At 38.7% G+C, this 25,813-nt stretch overlaps 1 protein-coding gene across 1 annotated transcript in view; it reads left to right on the top strand.

The window, feature by feature from the left end:
• Positions 1–2,532: 2,532 nt before the first annotated feature.
• IPCEF1 (interaction protein for cytohesin exchange factors 1) overlaps positions 2,533–25,813 on the top strand; it is a gene marked incomplete at its 3' end in the record, with an annotated part of 46,353 nt that continues 23,072 nt past the window's right edge. The window contains exons 1-6 of the mRNA XM_084284425.1: positions 2,533–2,664; positions 7,152–7,200; positions 11,453–11,489; positions 12,157–12,326; positions 21,200–21,273; positions 23,770–23,841. Of these exons, the coding sequence (XP_084140551.1) occupies positions 7,177–7,200; positions 11,453–11,489; positions 12,157–12,326; positions 21,200–21,273; positions 23,770–23,841 (377 nt within the window). The 5' untranslated portion in view covers positions 2,533–2,664; positions 7,152–7,176. The remainder of the gene's footprint in view (positions 2,665–7,151; positions 7,201–11,452; positions 11,490–12,156; positions 12,327–21,199; positions 21,274–23,769; positions 23,842–25,813) is intronic.

Below are 25,813 nucleotides of genomic sequence, written 5' to 3'. Positions count from 1 at the left end.
GATATAAACAGCAGGCGACTAGTTCGTTAGAAAAACAGAGAGAGAGAATCTCTCCTTAGAAGGAGAGAGATAGAGACTTAAAATTGTTCAAAATATTGGGACAGACACAGCATGGTGGAACTTAGAGGGAAAATGTTTCACGAAATACAGCTTATGACATAAAGTCCAGGTCTTCTGAGAAAACATGGAAATTGTTCTTGCAAAAGAGAAAGTTAATTTTTCAGTTTTCTGTAAACAGTTCTGCCACATTACCTTCTCCTTTAGAGAAATGCTCACTGCTTTGTTTCCAGATTTCACTGCAATGAAGACAATGAAGACAACCCCTCAGAAAAGGAGTTACTCACTTTTTTAAGTTTCAGAAAGCAAGTGTCTAATGTAGTCAGAATCTACATATGCAGGAGTAGCAAATTGTCATTTTTAATGATTTATTTCTGTGTGCAGATTTTTGGCAAAGGCTGTAGTGTTTAAAAAACAAGGATCACTGTAAATCCTGGATGCTACGGGTACTGATGGCTGCAGAAAAGCATTGTAACAATCCTTTGCAACCAGGAACAGTTTTTTTTTGTAAATTTTATTTCAGCTTCCAGGGCTAGTTGGTTACACTACCCATCTTGGACAAAATTATTTCTCATGCTTGTGGGAGGATATCTTCTAGCAGATATTTCTTGCCGTGATCTTTTTGTGTAGTATAGCAGGCTTTTTCCTCTTGCTCTTTGCAAACATAAAGTAAAAAAGGGGCTGGTGCAGCCAAGTACTGCAGTGGTGAGACTTGAGTACCATGTGCATACTTTGTGTACTGTGAAGGGTGGAAGGAACATAAATTATTCAGTGCTTCCAACCATTTAATGAAAAATCAAACAGGACTCCTAAGAACTCTGTTTTTGGTGAACTTTGAACATTAAGTGGGAATCTTTGATGGAAGAAGCAGCAACTGTCCCAGCTTTCGTGCTTCGTCCTTGCTAATCATCAGCATAACGATTTTGCTTTACTTTTAAAAAGCTGTTCTCTTGATGTTTCTCTAGAAATGTGAATGCTGGCCTTTGTTTAGAGCTGTCAGTGTAGTGAACGTTGCCTGGGTGGAAGGAAGGAGAGAATTCACACCTAATATGCAGAGAGTGCAAATATTAACAACTTTCTGTGGCCTTTTGTTCTTAAACACGGGAGCCAAAAGTGTGCTCCTGTTATCTTGATGTATTGCACTGCAGTTGTGGCCAGCCATAACGGGACTGAATGTTCTCATTGCACCTCTCATCAGGGTGGGTCATATTGCTCAGGTAGCTCTCTGGTGTTTGGGAATAGGAGAAAATTCCATTCACAGTGCCTGGAGAGAGGATGGCTCTAAGCATAGGAGGGGCTGGTTGGCTTATGCTCTGTTTTAGCTTCATGACCTTAAATCAGAAAACTGGCTGAGTGTGGTACTCTGATAGTACCTGAGTGAGGCTGTGCCTTTCTCAGGAAGCCCTGCAGAGCATCACAGCAGGAGCAGCTGCAGATGTCCTATCCAGTGCTCCTCTCCAAAGCTGGTTTACATTCCCATGGTGACTGTCTGTGTGTGTCCCACTGTCCCACTGTGTCCCACTGTGTGTGCTGGGGGAAGGGCCCCAAAGATGGTTTGTCCTTGGGGTGGCGTGGGGCAGAGGTGAAAGCCGGGGTGTGCCAGGCAGCCTCCCTGCCTGTCCCTGGTAGAAGGATGCTGAGGCATGATAGGGGAGCCCAAGGGAACTGGTCAGCTCCACTTGGAAGGTTTATTTTTATTTTTTAAATTAAACTTATTTTTAGCAAATTTGGTTAATTTGGATGAAAATACATTTTATTTTTTCTTTGGTCCTCTGAATCTTGTCCTATTCAGAAAGAGAGCTATTGCTCACTTTCCTTTAGACCAGTATCTCAGGAGGGTCTATAGGCTCTGGGCTTTTTCTTTTCCTGCCTCCTCTCTATGTTTCATTTTCTGGGCTAACAGGGAATTGTGCATCTTTGGAACACAGCAAAACACCTGGGAAGTGCTCCCCTAGGTCTGAAGCATTTCTTTTCCCCCTAACTGCACTGACTTTTCATCCATTTCTGCAGCCACCTTCTCAGCCTTGCTTGCTTTTATTTGCCTGCCACAGTGAAGGAGACAACTAGGAGGCCACAGTAATTCCAGCACTGTACTTGAGGCTTTTGAAAAATCCCCACTTTTAACTTGGGATTTTGTTGGCCTTCAAAGTGCAGAATAGCACTAAGAATCAGCACAGAGTCTGCATGCAAATTCAAGTTTGGAGCAGAAGCACTTAGCTAAGCATACCATTTTGAGTTCTTCTCTCTCTCTCTTTTTTTTTTTTTACATTATTATTATTTTTTATTTTATGTTTGCCATTGAGACCCCAGAGGCAGCTGGAACATCTCTCTTCTGTTGAACTTCTCCTTTCTTTCCAGCCTCTCTCCTCCGGAAGGTAGCGAGCGTGGGCTCCTGCAGCTGCTTTCGCGGAGCTGTCGGCGCCTGTCACCCGCCACTCCTGGGCTCCCTGGCTGGACCTGGCTGGACTGACTCCCTGGCCGTGATCCCAGCAGAGCGATGTCTCCAGACCCTTTCTGTCTCCGAGGCGGGAGCAGTGAACTTTGTTCCAGTTTTTCCTGGCCCTCTCCCAAACGGAGCCAGAAGTTGTCTTTTTGAATTGCTTGCAGGTGAGGGGATTGAATCGTTTCAAATGCCTTTGAAAATAAGGTTATAACCGATGGGGTTATAATGTGGCAGATGGATTTTCTTGCTGGTAGGCCTGCTATAAGAATTATTGTGGCTATTCAAAGGCTAATTTCTATTTAGTATGCTAAATTTATCCATTGTGGCCAAAGCTTAAGGTATTCTCTGGCAATTATGACTTATATTTTAATGCTTGTACTTTAATAGACTTGATGTTTTCAATCTCAGAGGTGAATTTTATCTGCATTTGGGAATGTGGAGTAATGGAGACCAAGGCGAGTGGAACATAACTGTGGTGACATGGTCCATGAGCTTTTGTGAAAAGAGCATCCATGTCTGTTTGTCATTGCCCCATGGCACAGCACCAGCCCACTACTTGACTTACCTGGTGAGATGGCAAATGAGAGAAAACCTGCAGGTCATGAATCAAATTGTACGAGTAGGACAGTTGATTTAGGTAGTTAATTAACCAGTTAAATAACTGACCAGATCTGATTAATTAGTAGCTAATGGTAAGGTTCTGTCAGATTAAATTGATCTCTAGTAACCCAAAGGACAATTATTAGCTTATAATCACTGTCATGATTTTTTCCCCTGCATTGTTACAACAACCCCTGTTAGAGGTAATGGGATAATTTAGGACTGTTATATAAGGCTGTCTCCTTGACACAGGACAGTGCTTCAAGCACAGCTATAATGTGGGGCAATGCTATTCCTAATGCTTGCAAGTGAGATCCATGATTAAGTAATCATTGATTTTTCTAGGCAAATTTTTGTAACCCTATTGCTAATTTCATATTGCCTGTCAATTCATTGCCCATTGAAGTGCAAATAGTGGCACACAACAGAAAAAGTCAAAGGAGATATCAATGCTGGTGACCAACATGAGGAATGGAGACAGAAAGAAGGCAGAGTTTCTTTTCCAGGTTGTCTTACAGCCTTGACTTGGTACTTGGTAAAACAGAAATTTTCTGAATAGTTTGTATCAATGCCATCTGAACAGGATCTGAGCTACACACATTACGGGTGTTTCTGCAATACAAATGATTTGAGTCATGTCACATATCTCAAATATTTTGCTCAGAAGCAGAAGGCATATGCCCACTTTGGATGGCATCTGAGGGATGCTTGGAAGGCATGTGTGGCAGGCTTATACCAATGTCATTGCAACCAGCGTGACAGTGTCAGGCCATGTAGATTTTGACTTCCACAAGAGTATTATTATTAATGGATTAAGATATATATATTTTCCAATGAAAATCATTGTCTCCTACCACCCCCCACCTTTAACATTACCTTTCATCTTTAACAGAGATATTTCTATTTATTTCAGAAAAGATGATGCAGTCAAATGGAAACGATTGCAAGATATTTCTGATAAGTCACTTGCCGTGTTTCCACATTTGTTGCATCAGCTATTACTCATGTACCTACTTGTTAATTATTCTTGAAAGCACGGGAGTGAAGCAGTACAAATAAAGATATGCAAAGTGATGTTTATGGTTCAGTTGTTGAATCAAAACATAGCAAAACAAAAACCTCAGAAATTTGAATTGGAAATCTTATACCTGAAACCACTTTTGACATAATTATTCGATTCAGACTGAAATTAAATGAATTGGTTTTGACACCTCTAAGAAAAGACAAATAAAAGTAGATTTACAAACTGGTAATCTAAAACCATCTCATTTGCTTTTATCCAATAGATTTGTTGTAGTTTATATTCCAGGCTATGAGAGATTAAAGTTTGTTCTCTCCTTTATAAAGCCATTTGAACTGGGAGAGGTTCCACTGTATTTTATTTTCCCTCTCTCTTTGTTTTATCCCATTTTCCAGTTTTAGAGAATTGAACATCCACAACAGCAGACTGCAATCCTGGTGTACATTTTCAGTGTGAGTGCCTCAATCTGTAGGCTGGAGGGTTTTCCTCTCCTCTTCCCATATCTTATCTTGCTGCAAATGCAGAAGGTTATGGGGAGGGCTGGAAAGCCACATCCTCATCTTGTTGCTTAGGAAGTGAGACCCTGCTTCAAATTCAAAGTCTATCTGAGTCAGGGCAAGGATATGCACATTCCTGTCTTTAGTCTGGAAAGTGAGCTATGAAATGAGATGGTCTTGGACATGTGTTCTCCTGCTGTGGCTATTCCAGTTAGGAATCAGGACACCCTTCTGGCAGTATGAACTCAGATGTTATCTTCTACTAACCTCTCACTGGCTTATCAAGCTCTTGAGCTCAGATGTAGCCTTCATGTTCTGGAAATCTCTTTTGCAAGCCAAAGCACCATCTGTGGGTATGCTCCTGGGCTACTGTGGAGCCTGTGGAATGATGAGACTGCCTCATGTCACACACATGGCATGGGATGGACACAGCTTGGCAGGGGACCCTAACTGCAGCGTGGGGAGGGGAATATTTGGGGCAGGGGGTTACAGTTCCCGGAGACAACCCTGGTAGGTTTGTCTATACCAATATCCAATAGGGTGATTATAGACTAACTCTGCATGAGAGGCTGTATTTATCCAGCTCCTCCTATTTTGTCTGTCTGCTCAGAAAGGATAGACTTGTCCTATTGCACAGCTGTGAAGAATTGAAAGGAAACACTTATTTTACTGTAGTGCAGAGATAAACAGGTCATGCCCTTCTGAAATGTTGGTTTTGCAACAGTGAAGTACACTTGAGTAGGCATAAAAATCTGCACTGTTTCACAGTGCAACTAATCCCACTCAGGTTGGGTTTACTTAGGAGAAATAAAGTCAGTTCATCTGCATGAGAGCCAGTCTGCAGTGAACCTATTTTTACAGCTTTCCATACGCAGAGAGTAATAAATTTTACACTTAACTAGAATGAGACAGAAGTCAATGCTGCTTTTGAAAATTGGATGCTGGCTCAAAGACTGCTTAGCCAGTTTCTGGAAACTAAACAAAAGTTTGAGTTAAAGTCACTGAGAAGGATCTGCTGAAAGTCATTGCAACTCCTTTGGCACAAATCACACAGGCGGAAATGTTTCCTTGCCAATTAACTAATGCTTCTCCTTGTATAGTGGCTAATTCAGATCTGTGCAGTTTGTAAAATTACACCCCACCCCCCTAAAAACCCCAAAGCATGCTTGAAATGGAGAATTGACAGGAAAAAAGGCCACATGTCACAATAATTACTATAATTTGGTCTGTTATTTCCTTACTTTTTGGCTTGGCATTTGAAGCTTGATGTTAATTTGCTTGTATAACTAAAGGTGTTTCCTCTGCTTGTTTACACTAGCTATTATTTCTAAACATCCTTGAAATTATTTGCTATAACATCTCTCCTCATCTTTATATTACTTTTTGAGCCACTTTTAGAAAGTGCTTCCTTCTATTTTTGAACAGAAGCAGTTGGGAGCCAGAAAAATATGTTTTTGTTTGCATTTCTATTTTTGCTTTGAAATTGCTGGAAACCAGTAGGTGGGTTTTTATTTTCTAAGACTTTATTTTCAAAATGAAACAAATATTATGCATGAGGAATGCCACATATCTTAAATTACTTGTTTTAGTAACAGGAAAAAGTTCTTGTTAGAAATTCTTCTGAAGTGTGGCTCTATTTCCGGAAATCCTATCTTGCTCACTTCAGCAGTCTTGTACTCTCCCATTTCACTGAGTGATTGTTTTATACATAAAGAGATGAGGAGTTCATAGAAACATTGTAGGCATTCAAAGTCGGTATGTTTTCCTTTACCTTCTGTACTACACAGATTCTTTTGTTATATTTTCATTCTACCAGCCCAAGGAAAATCACGTAGGGAGTTGACTATTGGTTGTGTATATTGAATGAAATTACATAAATGGGTAACTGGTAGTTTTGGATATCCTTGGGATATAATTCCTACCATATGTTATCAGACTGCACAATTTTTGCTCTCCAAAAAGGGAAGAGTGTAATTCATTATAGGGTAGTCAGCTATGAAATCTCATTGTGCTCAGGAGATGGGAGCAAATGAGCTGATTAGAACACTCAGAAAACACTGGGAATATCTCAGCTGAGTGGAAATAGTTTCATCTCAGTGGAAATAAAAATCCTATTGATTTCTTTCACAGTAGGGGAAAAAAATGACACTTCAAGATTTACTTATTTATTCTCTATTCATTTCTAAAACAAAGCCACAACCCAACAAGCCAAACAGAAAAACCCTGAAAGCAAACAAACAAAAAGTACCTTCCCCAACTATATCTGTGACTTTCAATATGTTTATTTCATAGAAAAAAAAAGGATATCTTTGAGTTAGTACTCCTTATCAATAGTTGCCTTCTACATCAGTAAAATCTTTTCACATAATATGGCATTACCTTTGGAAAAGATATTTTTTGAAAGGGTGGAAGAAGATGAGAGGGTGAAGCTGGCAAGTCAAATCACGTTAACACTTTTTTTCATCTATTGTCAGGACTAATTTATGAAAATATAATGCAAAACTCAAGCAAACAACCCTTTTTCTTTTTACAGCTTTCCCTCTAAATTGAAACCATTCATGGAAGCTGATGGCAATGCTCTCGTAAGTATATCTGAAGTTATGTCAAAGTTACTGACTAGTTGAAGAGATCAGAGAAGACTGAGGACATCATCAATATCCAGAGATCTTGCTCATGGGTTAGGCCAAGTGGTGAGACTGTTACAGGCTGCCCCAATTCTATTCTTGGGGTAAAATTGAATCTGTTGTATGGACCCACAGCCAGGGGTCCCCTCGCTTCCAAGAGCTACTCTTCAAAAGATGAGAAAAGAGTAATTTAGGATACATGAGCTTAGCAAAGGACTTTTCTTAGACATACATCTGTCTAATCCTTGAGGTTTTAGGAAAATACAGCTCTGTAGAAGACAAACTGATGATCATAGCCTTTGGTACCATCTCAGACTCATGAATTGTGAGTTAAACTTCAGGAGACGTGAAGTCTGGTCTTCAGCAGTAGAGCAATGCCTCTGATTTTGCTTGTAGAACAAACTTTTCCTTCCCTCTCAGAGAGCCTCATATGTCTATTTTGCCCTGCTTCTTCCTTCAGGAGCATTTGCAAGCTGCAGTACACCTGGACTCTAGACAGAAGCATCCCAAAGACAAACTCCAACTGCTTCTTGGCAGCTCTCCAGAGGGATGCTGCCCAGCTAGGTTTCATTCCCAACAATAATTGGTCGAGGCCACCCATTTGAAAGGGAGGCTGGAAATATATAGAGCCCCTGCTCTATGTTTTTAAATCAAACATGGGATCTCTAAGCTGACAGAAGTCTTTCACTGAAGATATCACTTCTCTTGTTCATTTTTGCTTATCAGGGGAGCCAGTCTGGCACAGAAGTGGTTGTGAACAACGCTCAATTGTACAGCTCTCTTTGCAGCTGGCTCCCAGTTGTATTTGCCAAGTGGAGGAGCAATGGACAGCAAGCTTGAAGCCTGTGTTTTCATGCAGCATCACTATCCCATCCTGTTCAACCCTTAGATCTCACTAAACAGATGAACAAACAAAACCTCCCCCCAAAAAAGATGAAAAGCTAGCCTGTATTGCCAGCCTCACAGAAAAATTATGACCCTTCTAAAGTTAAAAATAACTGTGATGTTTTGCATTTATTTCAGACTCTTCTGAGGATTGTTGTCCTCAGATTTTCCCTGGAGCTAGACACATTTTTTTTCCTTAATTTTATTTTTTTCCTAGTTGAACCTGTGATATTGAAATACACATCAAGAAATTTGTCTTTACAGAGGAACATTCACCATTATCAGAAGAATAGGAAAGTATGAGCCAAACTGAACATTTTGTTCAGTTTCAGGTTGTTCCAGTCAGTGACTATGTGTAGTAGTTACGATATGTTCACATCTGAAACTGCTGTTATGCCCGTGGTCAGTGCCATTGGTTTTACTGGTAATAACTATCTTCCACAGTCAGACTTTTCTGTTTGTTCTGCACTGGTGCTGTAGTCTGCTAGGTCTGAAAATTAAAAGTATTTCTTAATCAGTATTCATCCAGGCTCAATGAAATGAAAGATTTCCAACTTGCATAAGCCAGTTTTCAGAGGAGGAAACTTAAATTTATTTTTTGAGGAAAGATTTACAATTGGAGATGTGTTAAAGTGTTATATTCTTGTGGAAAACTGAATTGAAATCCTGCTGGTGAGGCATTGCATGAATTTTATGGTAGATTAAAGTAAATATAGGTTTTTCTATTGTTTTAAGATGAAAACAGTCTCATTGATTTTTATTTTTATTTTTAAATTAAATAATTTCATAAAATATTTGACTGCAAGAACTGGTGCTGAGGGGAAAGAGGTTTCTTTTGTTTCTTCAAAGATCTGCAAAATTTGGGAAACCAATTTGTTGAACAACCCTGGATTTCTTGGCATATTCCATTGATGTATTCTGTTACTAGAAGATTTTCTTGTGAAGAACAAACAAATTATTTTTTATGGGTTGATATTGGGCTTCTGTGCAGCACTAGAAACATTTAAAAGTTGTTGAATTCCTGTTTGAGAATTAATTCGATGGAATTTATGTCAGCTTTCAGGAATCCTGGAAAAGAAAAACAGAAATGTAACTTAATTCATGAAATCTCACTCAGTGACAATTTTATTGTGGGTTCATCACTGATTTTATCCAGGCAAACTAAATGTAATAATGGCTTGGGAAACTGCCGTTCCTTCTCTGATTAGTTTCCCAACTCCTCCTATGAAATATGAAGAGATGGAGATCCGTCACCCCTGTCAACCTGCAGCAGGAAACAATCATTGCTACTGAATAATAAATGCAAATTTGTGAATTATTTTTGCTACCCCAAGCTCTTAGTGGTTAATCAGTTCCCACCTCAGTCTGTATATAGAGCAGGCCCTAATAGAGAATTTAGGTAATATGGATATTAACCCTCTCTTGACAGATGAGCCATAGGCCATAGATACTATGCTGATCATCAATAAGGTTAGCGGAAAGATCTACTTCTTCCTCAGCTGTTTACAGAGCCACATCCTGTGTCAGTGTTGCTCTTGTCATTGCTCTTGTCTTGTCATTATGTTGGGTAAAGGCAACATGACCCCACCACATTATCATGGCAAAGATGTACTATCACCCTGCTTTGCAGTTTTTGCTTGTGGGTAGCTGACTAAAATTTGCTTTCCTTAACACCACTTTGGTAGCACTGAAGGAAAGTAATGAGTGTGATTACATGACCCATTGATTCACTGTGGCTGTCTGTTATTTCCACGTGTCCTAAATAGGGTGTTACTTTCTTTGGAATGAAGATGTGAAAGGTGGCCTGTACAGGACTGGGAAATCTTGGAGCTTCAGTGTAGCTGATATGTTTTCTCATTGCTTTTCTTTGTCTGTTGTCATGGAGAATAGTCAGGGAGACTGAGAGGCCGTGGTAGAATTTAAAAAAAATAGTGTAGAGGGGGGAAGAATACATGATGATTAAGAAGGAATCTGGGATTATTCACTCCTGGTAAAGCCACCCACAAATGTGTTGCTCAGGTCATCTCAAATAAGCACCAGATAAGCCCAAGAGTTACGATATGCAGTTCTGCACTCGGATACATGCTGCAAGGATAACTGGCTAGAGAATGCTTCAGCTCTTGTAAGTACTGGTGGCAGTGGTTTCTTGTGTTATTGTTTCCAGATGGTGTAGCTTTACTCATCTTTAATTTACCTGTGACAAGAGCCATCAAATCCTTCAAGAATAACATGAAAAGGGGTTTTGTTTTCCTCCAAAGCTGCCTGATAGGTCCGGAGACTGCATTAGTAATGTTTCTAGCGTAGCTCTGCAGCGGATCAGGTAGTTACCAGCTTTGCATAGCAACATTGTGGCCGAGCATATTAAACCATACATCACCTTATCCAGCGTTTGTCATCTGGAGGTTTCAAAACCTTCCTAAAAAATAGAAGGTGAATGTTATTGTTCCCATGCTAGAGATGGAAAGGTTGAGGCCAAGAGAAGTAAAGTGCTTTGTCCACAGCCAGCCAGTCTGGGGAGGATTTACTCTAAAACCTGGACCTTATATTTCTGATGACCTCTTTCTCAGTCCCTGGTCTTCTGTTTTACTTTCATTTTCTGTGTGTTAACGTGGGATGAATGCACACTGATAATGAAAATACAATTCAATTATGTTATTTTTGCAGAGACTCAAAATTCTTATGTATGGCATGGCAAACTTCTGGTATATTTATATCTTAGTGTTTGGATAGTCTTCCAAGCTTGTGTGATTTATTTACCTTTCTTTAAAAAATATGAAACTCTTACTTATGTAGAGGGGAACTGTGTTCTTTTGTACTTTAAAAAAAAAGAAAAAAAAAAAAGAAAAAAAAAAGAAGAAAAATATTTTTTTCATTTTCAGGGGTAGGGGTGCTTAGAATATGCTAAAGGACAATAAAACATCTGCCATGTATTTTAATCAACCTATGTTTGTAAACCTCCCTCATGGAAACATTAAAATGTTGGATTTCTAACTTTTATTTTTTAACTTCTGAACACAGAATATGATTCAGGGAAGCAAAGTAGAAGCTGCCTGTGGGTGTGAAACAGGAAGCACTAGTAGACAGGCACATGTATAATAGTTAGATTTGCCCTGGTTCAACTCCACATACATCAATTCTAATTAACACGTTTTATGCTTCAGCTACTAACGTCCCTTCAGCAGTGAGTGGGTTATGCATTTCCATCCTGCATATACCACCAGCATCACCACCACGTCCTTCTCGAGCTTCCCCCTCCCCTTTCTAGACAAATGTTGCAACACAATCTGAAATTTCCTCTTTTCTTTCCTTCCTGCATTTCTTACAGGTTCCTTTGCGTCAGAAGACAAAAAAGAAAAGTCAAGGTAATGAGAGATTTTTTTTCTTTTCTCTTCCTCTTTTGTTATTTTCTTAGTATGTCTTGATCTTGGGAGGGTGAGGATTTTATACTACTGCTGCTCAGCTGGTGGAAGGCTGCTTTTTAACTCCACTGTTTCTTGAAGCAATTCTGAAAAAAAATGACAACGTGCTGTTTTTTTGGACTAAATCCTTGTGGTATGTTAATTGTTTCAAAGCTGGAAATCAGTGAGGTAGAATCAGATGCATGCATACACATACACTGACGGTTTTAATGTACTTGGCATAATAGTTTTCTTTAGCTGACTTAAATAGATGTATTGTTTTTCAGTGCAGCTGTGTGAAGAGAAATACATGCATGCTTCTCTTAAAAGGTTTAAAGGATATGTTTTTAATTCACAAAAAAAAAGCTTGTGTATGGCTATCTAAATGATAACTAGTATCTGCATTATCTATAGCTTACTATTTTGTTTCTGCACATGAGACTGGCTTTCAAAGGCGTGTATATTACTGTCAGAGCCACTACAAAATGGATTGACTTCTAAGTATATTTTAAGGTATGCTTGGATGACTTGTTAAGATCACTAAGTAAGGTTGATATCTTTAATTGACAGCAACATCTTTCCTGGTAATGTACTTTTAAACAAGCAGAACACTGTATTTTTAATGGCACAGGGTTCTTCACAATGAGCCGACGGAGGATATCGTGTAAGGAGCTGGGGCAAGCTGATTGCCAAGGATGGCTCTACAAAAAGAAGGAAAAAGGAGCTTTCATTGGCAACAAATGGAAAAAGTTCTGGTGTGTGCTGAAGGAGTCATCGCTGTATTGGTACAGCAGTCAGCTGGTGAGTACAGCATCCATCCAGCCCCAGGCATGGATGAATGGCATCTGCTGGGATCGAGACTAGGGGAGCTGGGGTCACAGTTTAAAAGCACCCTGGAGAAGTACTAATGACTGGCTTTATTTCTCAGCCCTGACATTTCTTGTAATTTGGAAAGTGTCTATTTGAATGTGAAACATGCAGAAAACTGTGTTTTCTAGTTCAGTAAGTACTTGTGAAATGTTAACTTGCAGTCTGCTCTGCCCTTTGAAGAGCTCCTCTTCACAGGCTCTGCTGGCATTTGAATCTGGTAAAGGTTTTCCTGGGTCAGGCAGTTTGCTATCAAGTCTTGAAGCAATACTGCCTCCTCACTTCTAATTTGCTTAATTTTTAGAAGTGTCTCTTCTGCTTCTCTCTTCATTCCCTTCCACACTAAGATTCATCTGTTTATTTGTTTGATTTTGTTTGTCTCTCTTCCATCTTCCCCCACACACACACACACTTTTTTTTTTTTTTTTCCCCCTGTTTGAACTGGTAGGATTGCAGGTATGTGCACTGGCAATTCATGATGATTTTATTCCTTGTTTGGCTGATGTCTCATCCATAGCATTGTGATTAAAGTCTCTCACGTTCTGCTGATTTTTAACTTCCTGCTTTGATGAGTCAATGCTGAAAGTCAAATTTGCAAGAGGAGACAGTGTTTTGAATTCAAGGTCCAGCTTTCTGTTCAGGGGATGAGCTTTCCTCAGGACAGCTGGCACAGATAGCATTCCTCTTCCTGACAATCCAACCCAACTACTCCACTTACAGTGTGAGTGGGAAATTGTCTGAGACAAAGAACAGCAGGTCCTGGATTTATGTAATCAGTCAAAGAAGCTAAGAAGTAAAAACTGAAGAAGGGGGGAAAGAATCATAGTGAGAAATTCAGAGTAACCCTGGAATCCCCTCTGCAGATCACTGTGCTCTGCATCTGGCAGCTTCACTCTGCAGATGTGCTACCTGGGTTTTTAATGGGAGGTTATGGCTGAGTGCAAAGAGCCAGTGGTTCCTAGGGAACAGCTGATTTTTATTACAGTCTGTTGCTACAGCAGAGACGGTGTCTTGTGTGTCCTAGGAAGATTCTAACATAGTTATTCCCTTTACTCTCTTGCACTGCTATTTCTAAAACAGCTTCTGTTGTATTATAATGATGCTGGCAAAGCCCAGAACTGGCACATGCAGAACATTAGGGGATGCTAACAACATCAGCTGAAACTGAACAGATTCAGTGTGGGATTGCAAACGGTCATCAGGCTTCCTAAATGCAAACATGTTGCTCCGGAAATCAGGATGTCTCAAGGCCAGCAAAGGATGAAAGATTAAAAAACCAAAACTGTCTTAATTATTAGAGCATTTGAACAAATTAAATACAATTTGGATTTTTTTCACAGGATTCTTTTTATTGCAATAATCCTTGTTAAAGCTCTTGCGGTCTTCTTCAAGTTACAAATAAAATTAAAAAATATACAAATATTTAAAAAAATATATTAAAAAAATAAATTAAATTTGCCTATGTGGCAATGAACTCTGTCAGTGATTGTGGTGACAGAACAAAGAGAAATGGTTTTAAATTAAAAGAGAGTAGATGTGAGTAGATTTAGGTTAGATATAAGGAGGAAATTCTTTACCGTGAGGGAAGTGAGGCACTGGAACAACTTGTCCAGAGAAGCTGTGGATGCCCCATCCCTGGAAATATTCAAGACCAGGTTAAATGGGGCTTTGAGCAATCTGGTCTACTGGTCTCTGCGCATGGCGGGGGGGTTGTAATTGGGTGGTCTTTAAGGTCCCTTACAACTCAAACTGTTCTATGATTCCATGAAACAAATCTTTATTCTGATGAGGAGTGTATTTCCCATTTTCTCTTCAGCTACGATTTTAACATGATAAAAACTTTAACAGACCTTTCTTAAATGACATTTTAAAATGATGTTAGATATTCTTTTTTAGGCAAAAGTGAAAACAACTGTGCTGGTCATGGGTTGTTATTTTTTTTTGTGTGGTTGTGGTAGTCTGATTTAGCTTCCTTTCAAAACCAAGTTAAATACACACATAAAAAGTAAGAAAAGAAATAAGAAGAGTAGAAAAATAGGAGGAAAAAAAAGAGTGTTTTTTCAATGCTTGCCATAATTTTGCTTAAAAGACTTGGTTTGGTAGGTACTTCTCAGTGGTGTTAATATCCTGCAAATCCATTGACCGTTCTAAACCACTGCTTGTAGTTGTTCCTCTGGCTGAGCATCATTAAGAAAAGTGTGCTGGACAGCTAGCAGGCATTTTAGACATGAGAATTGTTGGAAACAAATTATTCTGAGGAGTAATCAACCTGAGAAGAAACAAAATGAGGCAAGATAGGGGAAATTTTGCATTCTGGAGAATGTGTGTTGGGGGGTGGGGGTGGCGGTGGGGGGAGAGAGAAGGTGCAAAGTTGTCTGCTTCCTTTACTTCAGTGGTCTGGCTAAATTCCTCTCTCAGGATTCAGAGAAACCATGGTCATACAGATCTCAACGCTCCTATACAGCATTTGCCATGTGAATGAACTTGTCATTTTAGTCCATGCCTCCTTTCCTATTGTCACTGACTGCCCCAAAACAAACAAGGTTGAAGAACAGGTGGCAGCCTCATTCAGATTCATTTCATATACTCTGAAGAGTTCATGCAGCTTCAAAATACTTCTGGCTTATATCAGTCCTGACTTCTCACCTATCACAGTACTTCTTGTAAACATGCTAGCTGGTAGCACCTCTTCGCTTTCAACTTCTGCTGACTCCTCTACACTATTTTATGTTAAAAATCTGATGTTTCTTTGGACAACTTAGAGTACAACTTCTGCATAAATTTAGATTCAGGTGACATTTTCAGAATCACAGTAACTATAGGGTGTTAAAAGGAGGGAAGGTGTCCTTTGCTAAAATATGCTTGCTTAAAATGATGAGACCAGAACCATGCTTAGTACCACCACTGGAGTTACATCTGAGATGAATTTGATCCATTGTATTTTCACAGATATCTTCACCTTGCTATTTATGAAGAAAAAATATCAGTAACATACTCACTGGCTTACTTGATATTTCTTTTTACTTCTGCACATGGCCTGGCTTTAATACTTCCATCTTCAGTGGAGTTAATGGTCACAACAGGGCATCCAACATGACAATAGAGTTTGTGTGTGTTACAGGAGACGGAGTCTTGCCTCTCCCACACTTGAGATGTCCCATGATGGGCCTCTTAGAGGCTGAAGTGAAAGGCGGTGATGGAGGACAGGGACCGAGGTCAAATGAACTGGGTTATGCTGACTGTTTGTAGCTCGGCCTGACTGGTTTCGTTCTTGTGAGGAAAAAGTATATTTTGTTAGTGGCTGCGTAGAAAATGCAGTCAGACAGACGTTGGCAACTGTAACATAGCAACAGGGTGCTGGACCTAACCTTTTTTTTTTTTTTTTTTTTTTTCTAGCAGAGCTGGAGAAAATAAGGAGTGGGTGGAATTTGTAACCGAATGCGCATTATCCCAGATTTGGGGAGGTAACCTCAGCTGACATCATGTTCTCGGTGAAGTCTGTCTTGAGGCTGCCCCTAAAGCTCTCTAAATTTCCATTGCTCAGGTTTAATTTGCCTTCAGGTCACTCCAGTTCTGGGTCTTTCACACCAGGCAGATTGGAGGAGGCAATGTAGGTCACTCTGGCTGACATTTGCAGACAAGTGTTCCTTCAGTTTAACGTAAAATACCTTGTGAAAGTAACAGCTCAAAAGTAAAAATAATAAAATACTGAGAATGGCCAGCAATCAGACACTTTAGCAGTCAAGCTTCTCACCTACTGAAAGCAAGCATGAGCAGATAATTGAATCCAAATTAGCTTTTTGACTGGCTAGATGAAGTACTGAGAGACATAAGTTAGGGCACCTGTGGTTTCAGCATCTCAGCACATTTAGACAGACTGCTCTGAAACATCTTCCCATACATACTTGCTCTTTTTTTGACACACGGATATCATATTTGGCAGGGAAACTTATTTGTAACAGGGGCATTCCCCCCCAGTATGGGGAAGGAAAGCTGTTTGGAGTAGGGAAAAAAAAAAAAAAAAGAAAATTTTTGCAATGGAAATAGAGAAAATTTCAGAAAATGCATTTGAGCAGTCAGACTTTTTGAGTGCATTTGGGACACCAAACTCTTTGGAGAGTTGCTCTCTCATAATGTTTGCTTCCCTGTTTTCACTACTGTTCTCCTTAGTCATGTGTCTTGAAAATATGTTGAAGAGGACAGTGTGTAATCCTGCCAGACCCTTTACTGGTTTTAGTTCTTTCCTGCCCCCTCATACTGAAACCTTTGAGGGAATCAGTACTTCTGCATAAGAAGAGGGGTTCAGGGGGAAGATCAGCATGTATAATCCTGGGCTTCTGGCTCATCTTGTGCTTGTTGCAGCTATGTGAATAATGTCATCTGGAAAGGGACAGAGGGCTAAAAGCCTCTGTCATGCTATGCCTTTTGGGATAGCTTGGTTGGTTTTCAAAGTAATGTTGAAATACAGTTTTACAGGATGTGTTAATGATGGTTGTCATGGGGATTCAGCTGAAAAGAAATATAAGTATAAAATCAAAGGGTTTCAGGCTGTGATCTACTGTCACTATTTGTCTTTGTATTTTTTTTTTCCCTGCATTCACTGCATTTAAATTGGTCCTCACTCCAAGAGCTTTGCTAGGAACTATATAATTGCAGTCTTTTAAAACAGGAATCTTTCACCTTTGAGTTATAGTAACTGCTTGCGTTCATGACACAAATTCATCGATGTTGGTTGATTGTGTCAAGGGTTTCAGAGACCTCTGATCTAATATGCTACACAAATTATTCAAAGCTCTAGAGCTCTATCCCCACTGGTGTACTTGGCAGAGAGAAAAAAAATAAAATAAAAATCCTAAATAGGCTTGAGGACTGAACTGCTCCTCCAGCATCCATGAGGTCTTTTGCAGGCAGCACTGAAACACCGGGATGAAGCCATCAGGCATAACTTGAGATGCAGAATGGAGCTGTCCTGCAATAACTGGATATTTTCATTTTACAGCACTTTTTAAAAAAACAAAAACAAAACAAACAAAAAAACTTTTCTGCATCATTACATCCACTTTAAATATTGAAAAGGATCAATTAAATTATTTATTAAGTTTGCTAAAGTTACTGAATTTGTACAATATATTGAGAGGCAAGCTGAAAAGGGCATTAACCTTTTTCATTGTGTTCCTTCAATATGTTTCATTAATATATTTGATTTTTGGGGACAGAAAAGGGTGTTTTGTGTGTGTGTGTGTTTGTGTGTGAAGTTGTTGACTGCAGTGACACTCATAAGCTCATAATGTTTGAGTGTTAAGTTTTGTTTTCCTTTTTTTTCCATTCCTTTTTTTCTAATACTATAAAATGGAACTACATGTCCATCAAACATCTGTTTTCTATTACACAGATGACACATCTGAGTTGCAACCAATAGTGCATTAAAAACAACAACAAAAAGTTGTTCCTAAAATTCACATTATCTTTCTTCCTTTCACTTCTACATAAAATGAAACATTAAAATTTTATTGTAAATTAATGTGAAATCACTGACAGAAATGATGTAAAGGCAGAATGTGATGCATTGAACATGACCTTCTACTAAATGGAACAGGTCAGATACTGCATAAGGTGAGATTTCTCTATGGTAAAACTGGTAAATGAAATCAAAGCCTACAGATCTGTCTCTCTGAGAAATTTAGAGACTGTTCCTTTAATTTGCGTGGTCATGGAATACATTAGTCCTTCAAGTTTAAGTTCCATCTCTGCATGAGCACTCCAGGTGAGTGTCCCCATGCTGAGTAACAGCATCCTGTTGATTCTGTGGCCCAACACAATCTGAATGCTCAAATGCCTGTATAAAGTATTTCTCTAATGCTAGGTTTTGTCTGTGCAGCATCCTAAACAATTTACAGGATGCAGTCTTGCCATCTAGACTACTGCTCCAATAGTAAAACTGGCTGAGTGGTGATAGCATTCATAATATGTCAGCTCTTCCCTCCCCCCCCAAAAAAAACAACCACCACCACCACCAACAAAACAAACAAAAAACAAAAACACAACAACTAGTCACCCAGTCTCCCGCTGGATGCTTTATTGCGGGTGAGAAGGTGGTTCAATATATTCCTTTTCAAAGTGTCTTCTGGATCTCCTGTTTTGCTTTGTTTTGTTTTATTTTATTTTATTTTTTATACTGGGCACTATTGATTGATACTATAGAGAAGCATCTAGCATTGTAGAAGTTTCATATCCAACAGTGTGTGTAATAACAGGTTTGATACCACATTAACAGTTTTATTTTAAGGTCAGTCTCTGGTGTTTCTAGACTGATCTTGGGGATCAGATTATAATTTCAGTGTTCCTGCTGCACTTGGCCTAGTAAATGACCACTCTTAGTGGTACAGGAATGCAGGACAGTACATTCAGTATCTTCAGTACAATGCAGCCCATGAACAAAACTCCTCATTTACTCATCTCTGTATATTTGCTGTACTATGGATCTGGGGTAGAAATATGAGCTTAAGGTCTAATTGTTTGAAACACACATATTTTAAAAACAAACATTTTATTTTTAATCTTGTAATTATTTTTTTTAGTCAATTATTATTATGTCTCCATGACTTTAGCCTCACTAAATTCAAATCTGTGGAATGGAAACAAAAGATCCTCAGACACGCTCTGAACAAATATGACACGTAGAAATACAAAAAGAGAAATTTAAAAACCCATAATAACAAATAAGGATTTTTCTGTACAAATGAAGCCACATTGCAAAATGAAAGATTTTTCAGCTCAGATGCTGATGAGCATTACTGTTTCTCCTGTACCAAAATAAAATATGAAATAAATATATTCTTTAATAAAAATACCCATTCCGCTTTTTTTTTTTTTCCTCTTCAAGCAGGCAAAACCATTTACTGGTGAAGATGTAAAATATAAACCTCTGATATGAATATTTAATGCTTGTAAACTGGAGGAATGATGGTTATATTGTGATTTACCGTATACAAAAGAACGGATATGCAGAGGTACAGGGAAGCCACCCACTGAAATATCCTTTCTGTATCCATATTTCAGTTCTAAGAGATTTATACTTTCAAGCATTAAAGCTCAAAGACTTGTCTTGATGAACATCTTTTTATAGTCTTTTCATATTCATGCATAATATAGCTTGAGATGCTGTCAGTCATCTATCTCCATTTATCCTCTGTCTTTGTAATTGTTGTGTATATTTTACCTGCTTTATCTCAGTGTATATTTTCAGAATTGTAATATGGCCAGGGATAAGACCTAGGAGCTGTAAATAGTTGATACCGGAATTAATGTTTTCTGTATTTTGAAAAGTACATTTATATATATATGTATATATGTATATATATATATCTGTGTGTATTTTTTCCTGATGTTATATGCTACAGGCTTTTGCCTACCTTATTGCTTCTCTTAGGAGCAGTCCTAGTTTCTTGCATCTGATCAGGTAAATGTAGATAGATATAGTAAAAGAGTTGTTTCAGCTGCAGGCAGGAAGAATGGGGATTCGGGGCCAACTGGTAACTTCAGTATTACTGAAGCCACTCTGGTACAGAGTCCAGCTGACCTGGAACAGAGACGTTACTGCTCAGTAAATGCGCTCTCTTACAGAAAGGGGCGACTGTGTCTAAATAGTGTACTTGAAATGTCTGCCTGGCTTCTTCTACCTCCTGAACTATGGTAGAGAATTTTTGGAGGGAGTGATTTCTGTGTGGTCAGAGTCATCTGAGTCTGGTTCACAGCCTGACAAAGCAGCTCGTCTGTGTGGGAACATCCAACAGCACTGGTACCTTCTCACTTCCTGGCATGGGAGCAGCCCCTATTGCCTCTCTCTGCCTTGGTCATGTACAGGAATAGACAGGTTACCCAACAAAATTGTCTATATTACAATTACCCAGGGTAGACCCTCCTCCATCCTCCTTGGGTCATTTTGGGTAATGTTTGAATTCCTATTACTATAGACATTTAGTTTTTGAATATGCATAGATTATTATGCGTTGCTGTTAAGCGTCTGTGTAACAGACACGCATGCTGTATAATGGAACATATGCTTGCTTGTTTGAGCTTGCATGTAACAGCCACACCAGAAATGATAATATAACACTTATTCGTTCTCTCTTTAGTCACCCATCTTTTCTGTGTGACTTCTGATTTTGAAGCTGTTTTTAGAGCTGAGGTTCAGTAGTTTCATTTTTCATGCTATGTGCACAAAGCTTGTCTGGTCACTTATTGAACCAGGTTGTGTGATCATGGATGGCTGCAGAGGAATTGGGTTCCTCTACCTCCCTCCTACTTTTCCTCCTCCAAACCTAAATTTTGCCCTTGACAAAAAATTTTAGACTGGACATGACTTATGACTTAATCATGAATCTTAGAAAAAGATATTCTGATTTTAAAACAAATAAACAGCAACAACAAACAACTCTGAGGTGAGGAGGCGGGTGAATCTATCTCAGCTCTCTTATATGAGCTGAGGATCTTTCCTTCCTCAGGTTCTGTGCTATTTGGAAGTCTACAACAAATCCTATGCTTACACTCTCTTGCTTACACAGACAGGAGTGCAAGCTCTTGAGCTTTCTCGCATCCAGGACTTGCTCAAATAATAGCTTGTGTAGGAATAGTCCTTGTTTCCAAATATCATCCAAAACTTTGGGTGTTAATATGTCCCCATGGTGATGAGAATACATTTTACGGTATAAAAAAGCTGTCAAAAACAAGCACTTGTATGTTAAATAACATTAAGCATTGGAGTCTGGTAGTTTAACTGGTTGATCTGATTTATTTATTCATTGCAGGCTGAAAAAGCAGAAGGATTTATCAGGCTTCCAGACTTCAGTGTGGACCGAGCAACAGAATGCAAAAAAAAGCAGTAAGTTTATCTCTTAGCCCTGGTTTTGCATGATTTTTTTTACAGTGTTGCAAAGAATTGGATCTCAGTACTGCCTGACAATGGAGCTGTGGGGAGATCTTCTGTGTTGTACAAATAATGGGATTTTAAATGTGTTACTCAAAGAAAACCATACAGTAAATATGCTTTTGCAAATTCTCCATCAGATGTCCTCTACGAAAGCTGCAATTAAAAAGTAAATCAGTATGCTTTTTTTTGCTGTTGTTATTGTTCATTGCTTATGAATAAGTGGCAGTCTATCTTAGATGCCTTCTCTTGTCTGGTGAGTTCAACAGTGATGTAAGTAATACTGCTTCCCTTTCAGTTGGGACTATTCCTTAAACTGCTGCAGTGCAACTTTGGGCTGTACAAGCCTCTGGTTGTGCAGGGAGTGAAAACCTTGTTTAGCAGAGTACATATCTAAAAATATTATCTCCAAACTCCATGTACAACATTGACTTCCAGCTGCTCCTGAGCACACTTCAAGGTTTTGGAGGGGTGTTGCTGCTGTTTAAAGTTATAAAGCTCAGCATGATTTTTATTTTGTCCCTTAAGAGAAAACCTTCTTTGTTCTGTTTGCATGCTGTTCTTAGCCCTAGGAGTTCTTGAGATTAACTGTGCATTTGAATCCTCCAAAGAAAGGGGGGGTAGAAATTTTGAATATGGGGAGCTCCAAATTGTTTTCTCAGAAGAGTGGTGGTTGACTCATTAAACACAGGACCAGGAGAAAGTTTTTAATTGCTGCAGTTCATGATTTCTAGTGACAAACTGGAAAGGGTATTCTTCTGGTTATAGTCATTACACATTGAGGAATTGCTTTTTCATATAAATAAAGCATATTTTACTATAGGAAAGGTGCATGTAATTCAAAAGTAGTATTGTCTTAGTGAGGTGACATACTGTAGTCGAAACAGACCATGTACCAAGGGAAATCCAGTCAAAATAAGAAAAGTTGATGACTTTTCTTTCATTCTGCATTTCTAGAATGTTTGAGTTAGCTAGTTCAGTTTCCAGTGTCTTGCATCTTCCTTTGTTTTTGATTATTATTATTATTTTAAAATATAGGCACAGTAGGCAGTCAAAAATCACTGATGTTTACATATTTTTACATATTACGTTTTTACGTACTGCAATAAAGAATCAATTGGTTTTATTAACTGTCAATCATTTATGGCAGTTTCTACCTCTATGGATCCTGTTGTCCTTTACTCAAGAAAGTCACTCTTGCACTTTGATAGAAGCTTGAGTGTTGTGGCAAAAGGATAAAAGGACTATGGGTAGATTCCTGAGATATGGGAAGCTTGTTTCCTAAAGGAACTCAAACCTGTATGTTCACCCCCACCCCCGCAATGTCTCTTCTATGACTGTCAACCTCTGCTTCCAAGTATGTTCAGAAGCTGGTGAACTACGGAGTTGTTGATATCATTGGAACAGCATAAGTAAATTTCCCTTTTTCATTCCTCTTCTCCATTGGAAAAGACAGCTTCAAAACACAGATAGTCTGCTAGAATAACACATAAGAAATACACGTTGGTTGGTATTTAGGTAAAAGTGTTTTTTCAAAGTTGGTGTTTCCTTCTCAAGGCAGCGTTAAGAACAAGCACACTAGGTCAGACCAAAGCAGTCTAACCTTATATCCTGCCTACTAAAGTGGCCCAAAGTGGGTGCCTAGCGAAGATTAAAGAAGAAAAACATATAGTGCTATTTCCTTAAAATGCTCTTTCAGACTTCAAACAATTTACTGGTGAAGCTTCCTGAGTTAGAAGTATGTCAGTGTATTTACTAACTCATGGTAGATTTCCACCAGTTTGAAATTATTAGCGCTGAATTAGCAGCACTCATGAGGATACCCCTAACATCCTGAGGTGGAGTTGCAGAACATAATTGTTGGCATGTCAAGACCTCCATTTTTTTTGGTGTCAAACCTAATTGCCTCTTTGGTGCCTCCTAAAACTTGTCATGGAAACAACAGTGAAGAATCAGTCCCTATTCACCTGTTGCATGCCACGTGTGATTTTATTGTATTATACCTTCTTTTTACCATCAGTTCTCTATGCTGTGGGTTCTTAGCCTGATTAATCATCCACAGAATCTGCCCCTTACCTTGGGTCATCCCTGACACTTTCTCTGAACCTCTTTCAAGTTTGTTTATTTTTCTGAGCTGGGGAGAAGGATAAAACTGCACACCGTATTCAAGATGTGGGCACACAGCAAACTTATGGGGTTGCAAAATGAAAAACTTAGTGTTATTTCTTTTTACATCCTTTTTTAATTCCTGTATTTTATATTTTCTGAATACTGTGTAGCCTCAGAAGAGCTAAAAATAATCTTGAGTTTTAAGGAACTAACTATATGGATGGATAAGCAGATCTGGATTAATATAGTGGAGTGAATAAATATTTTAAATAATTAATTCATCTATTTTTTCTTATGCAAACTAGTTTTCTTCATCTCTCTCTTGTTTTTATTTTCTTAAAGTGCTATTAAGATCAGCCACCCACAGATCAAGACATTTTATTTTGCGGCAGAAAATGTTCTGGAAATGAACACGTAAGTAGGGAGCGACTGGCCATGTTGCATCCTGTCTCACATCTGAGAACACTCTGAAAGTTCATTCTCTTTCTGTTAAGCAGTTGTTGATGAAATTATTCTGGGTATTACCAAGTCTGGCTTTTTTCTTTCTTTTTATTTTTTTTCTTTTTTCTTTTTCCCTTTTTTTTTTTTTTTCCCCCTGATCATTAAGTAGAAGGAAACTACTTTTATTTATTCACTAATGAAAGTTGGTGAATCTCATTATTAGTGCAATTCTGATACTAGTCTTCCTGAAGTTTGTAGATATAAATCCCTTTCCATTACAAAAGTGAACTAGCAAGTTCATCACCATGGGAGAAGTGAAGGAGGAAAGGAAAGAGAGGGAAAAGCATTACATAGCTTCATTCCAGAAATGATCTAGGATTTGAATATAATATTGCTTGCTTTCAGAATAGCATGTCAATTATCAAGGAGGGTTAGAGTGATATAAATAGCTGCTTTTTAAATCTAAGCAAGCATTTAATTCCCTGCCAAACTATACTGCAGTTAAACAATTCTTATGCCAGGTTAGAAATTTTCTTTCCACAAATGCCTGTAGGACCAATAATTCATTCATGCTTTTTTTTTTTTTTAAAGAAATAAAAATGGGTACTAATACTGCCATTTTAGAAACCATCAAGCTATCAGAAGTAGATATTACTTGCTATTGGTCCAGTTTGGGCCTATTTGTATATAGCTCTTATTTTCTTTGTCTTTATAACTTCAGATTGCAGTCTGTTCACAATGCTATTTCATAAAAAGGCCAAAATTCAGATAAGAAGCAATAAAATTTAAATGGGAAGGGAGCTTGTCTGATAGATAATTTAAGATTTTAGTCATGGCTGTACTAGTGACCTTTGTGTTTCTTCATAGAGCATTGACTGTTTTTCTCCTCTATAAGCAGGAGACCTCATAACTATTCAACACAACATGAAAGGAGAGATGCTGAGAAAATGTGTGAGACCTTCTGAAATGGCTATAGAGACAGAAATGTACTGTAGTACAGCAGTGTACATGCATTTATTTACTCATAAATCTGTACTCTGTAGGTATATACATGTAAATATAGATGTAAAAATGTGTTGCCCTTTGTAACTTGGAGAAGTCCAGAGGCTGCTGCTGGGGAAATAACCATCTATTTCTATATGGTTACATTTCCTACAAGAGCTCCTCAGCACAGTAACAGGTTCTTGAGGCAGGTGGGCTGAGGACTGAGAATGGAGGACTGCTGGCCAGAAATACGTCTGTAGAGAAAGTGACTGTCTGAGAGAGAAGAGGAAAGGATGTAGGGGGAAGGTAAAGGAAAATGTAGAGCTAATGGGGGACATATGAGTGTTAACAGCTAGTTTGGACCCCAGCTGGAAATTCTCAGTGTCTTAATGACACTTTGGAAATGTTTAGTCTCATGTGAGTGAGTGATCGAAATCTACACAGGTGTCCCAGCTCTTATACCCCACAATGATTTTCTTCAAACTCCACTTCTGGAGTAAATTTCATTTTGGCTTAAAGCTAGGTAGCCTAGTGTTAGAGCAGCTTGCACTGTACTGCACTAGTCCTGATTCCTCGCTGTTGTAACTGATGATGTTTTGCTTGGCAAAGTATAAAATACATGCATTTAATACAGAAAGTACACGCATACTCACGCATATGTCGAAACAGACTAAAAGACATCTGTTCTCTTGGCTCCAGTCCCACACATACATATGCGTGTGAGTGGTTCCACTGAACTCACTGGGGCATTCGTGTGTGTCGAGTTACTTGTGTGCATAAATGCTTGATAGATCATGACCTTTTGCAACTCTTCATGCATATATATCTATTAAGTCAATGGTGGGTTTATTAGTATAGTCATTTGCTTCATTCATTTAGCATGTATTTACCATAGTAGTGCACATATGAAAAGCAGATTTGTGCTGGCTAGCTCCATGAACTTACCTGGCCAAAATGTACT

Source organism: Netta rufina (genome assembly GCF_964035555.1).
Source record: "Netta rufina genome assembly, chromosome: 3".
Taxonomy (NCBI): domain Eukaryota; kingdom Metazoa; phylum Chordata; class Aves; order Anseriformes; family Anatidae; genus Netta; species Netta rufina.
The sequence above is the reverse complement of the archived record's forward strand: the minus strand, read 5'-3'. Positions and strand labels throughout refer to the sequence as shown.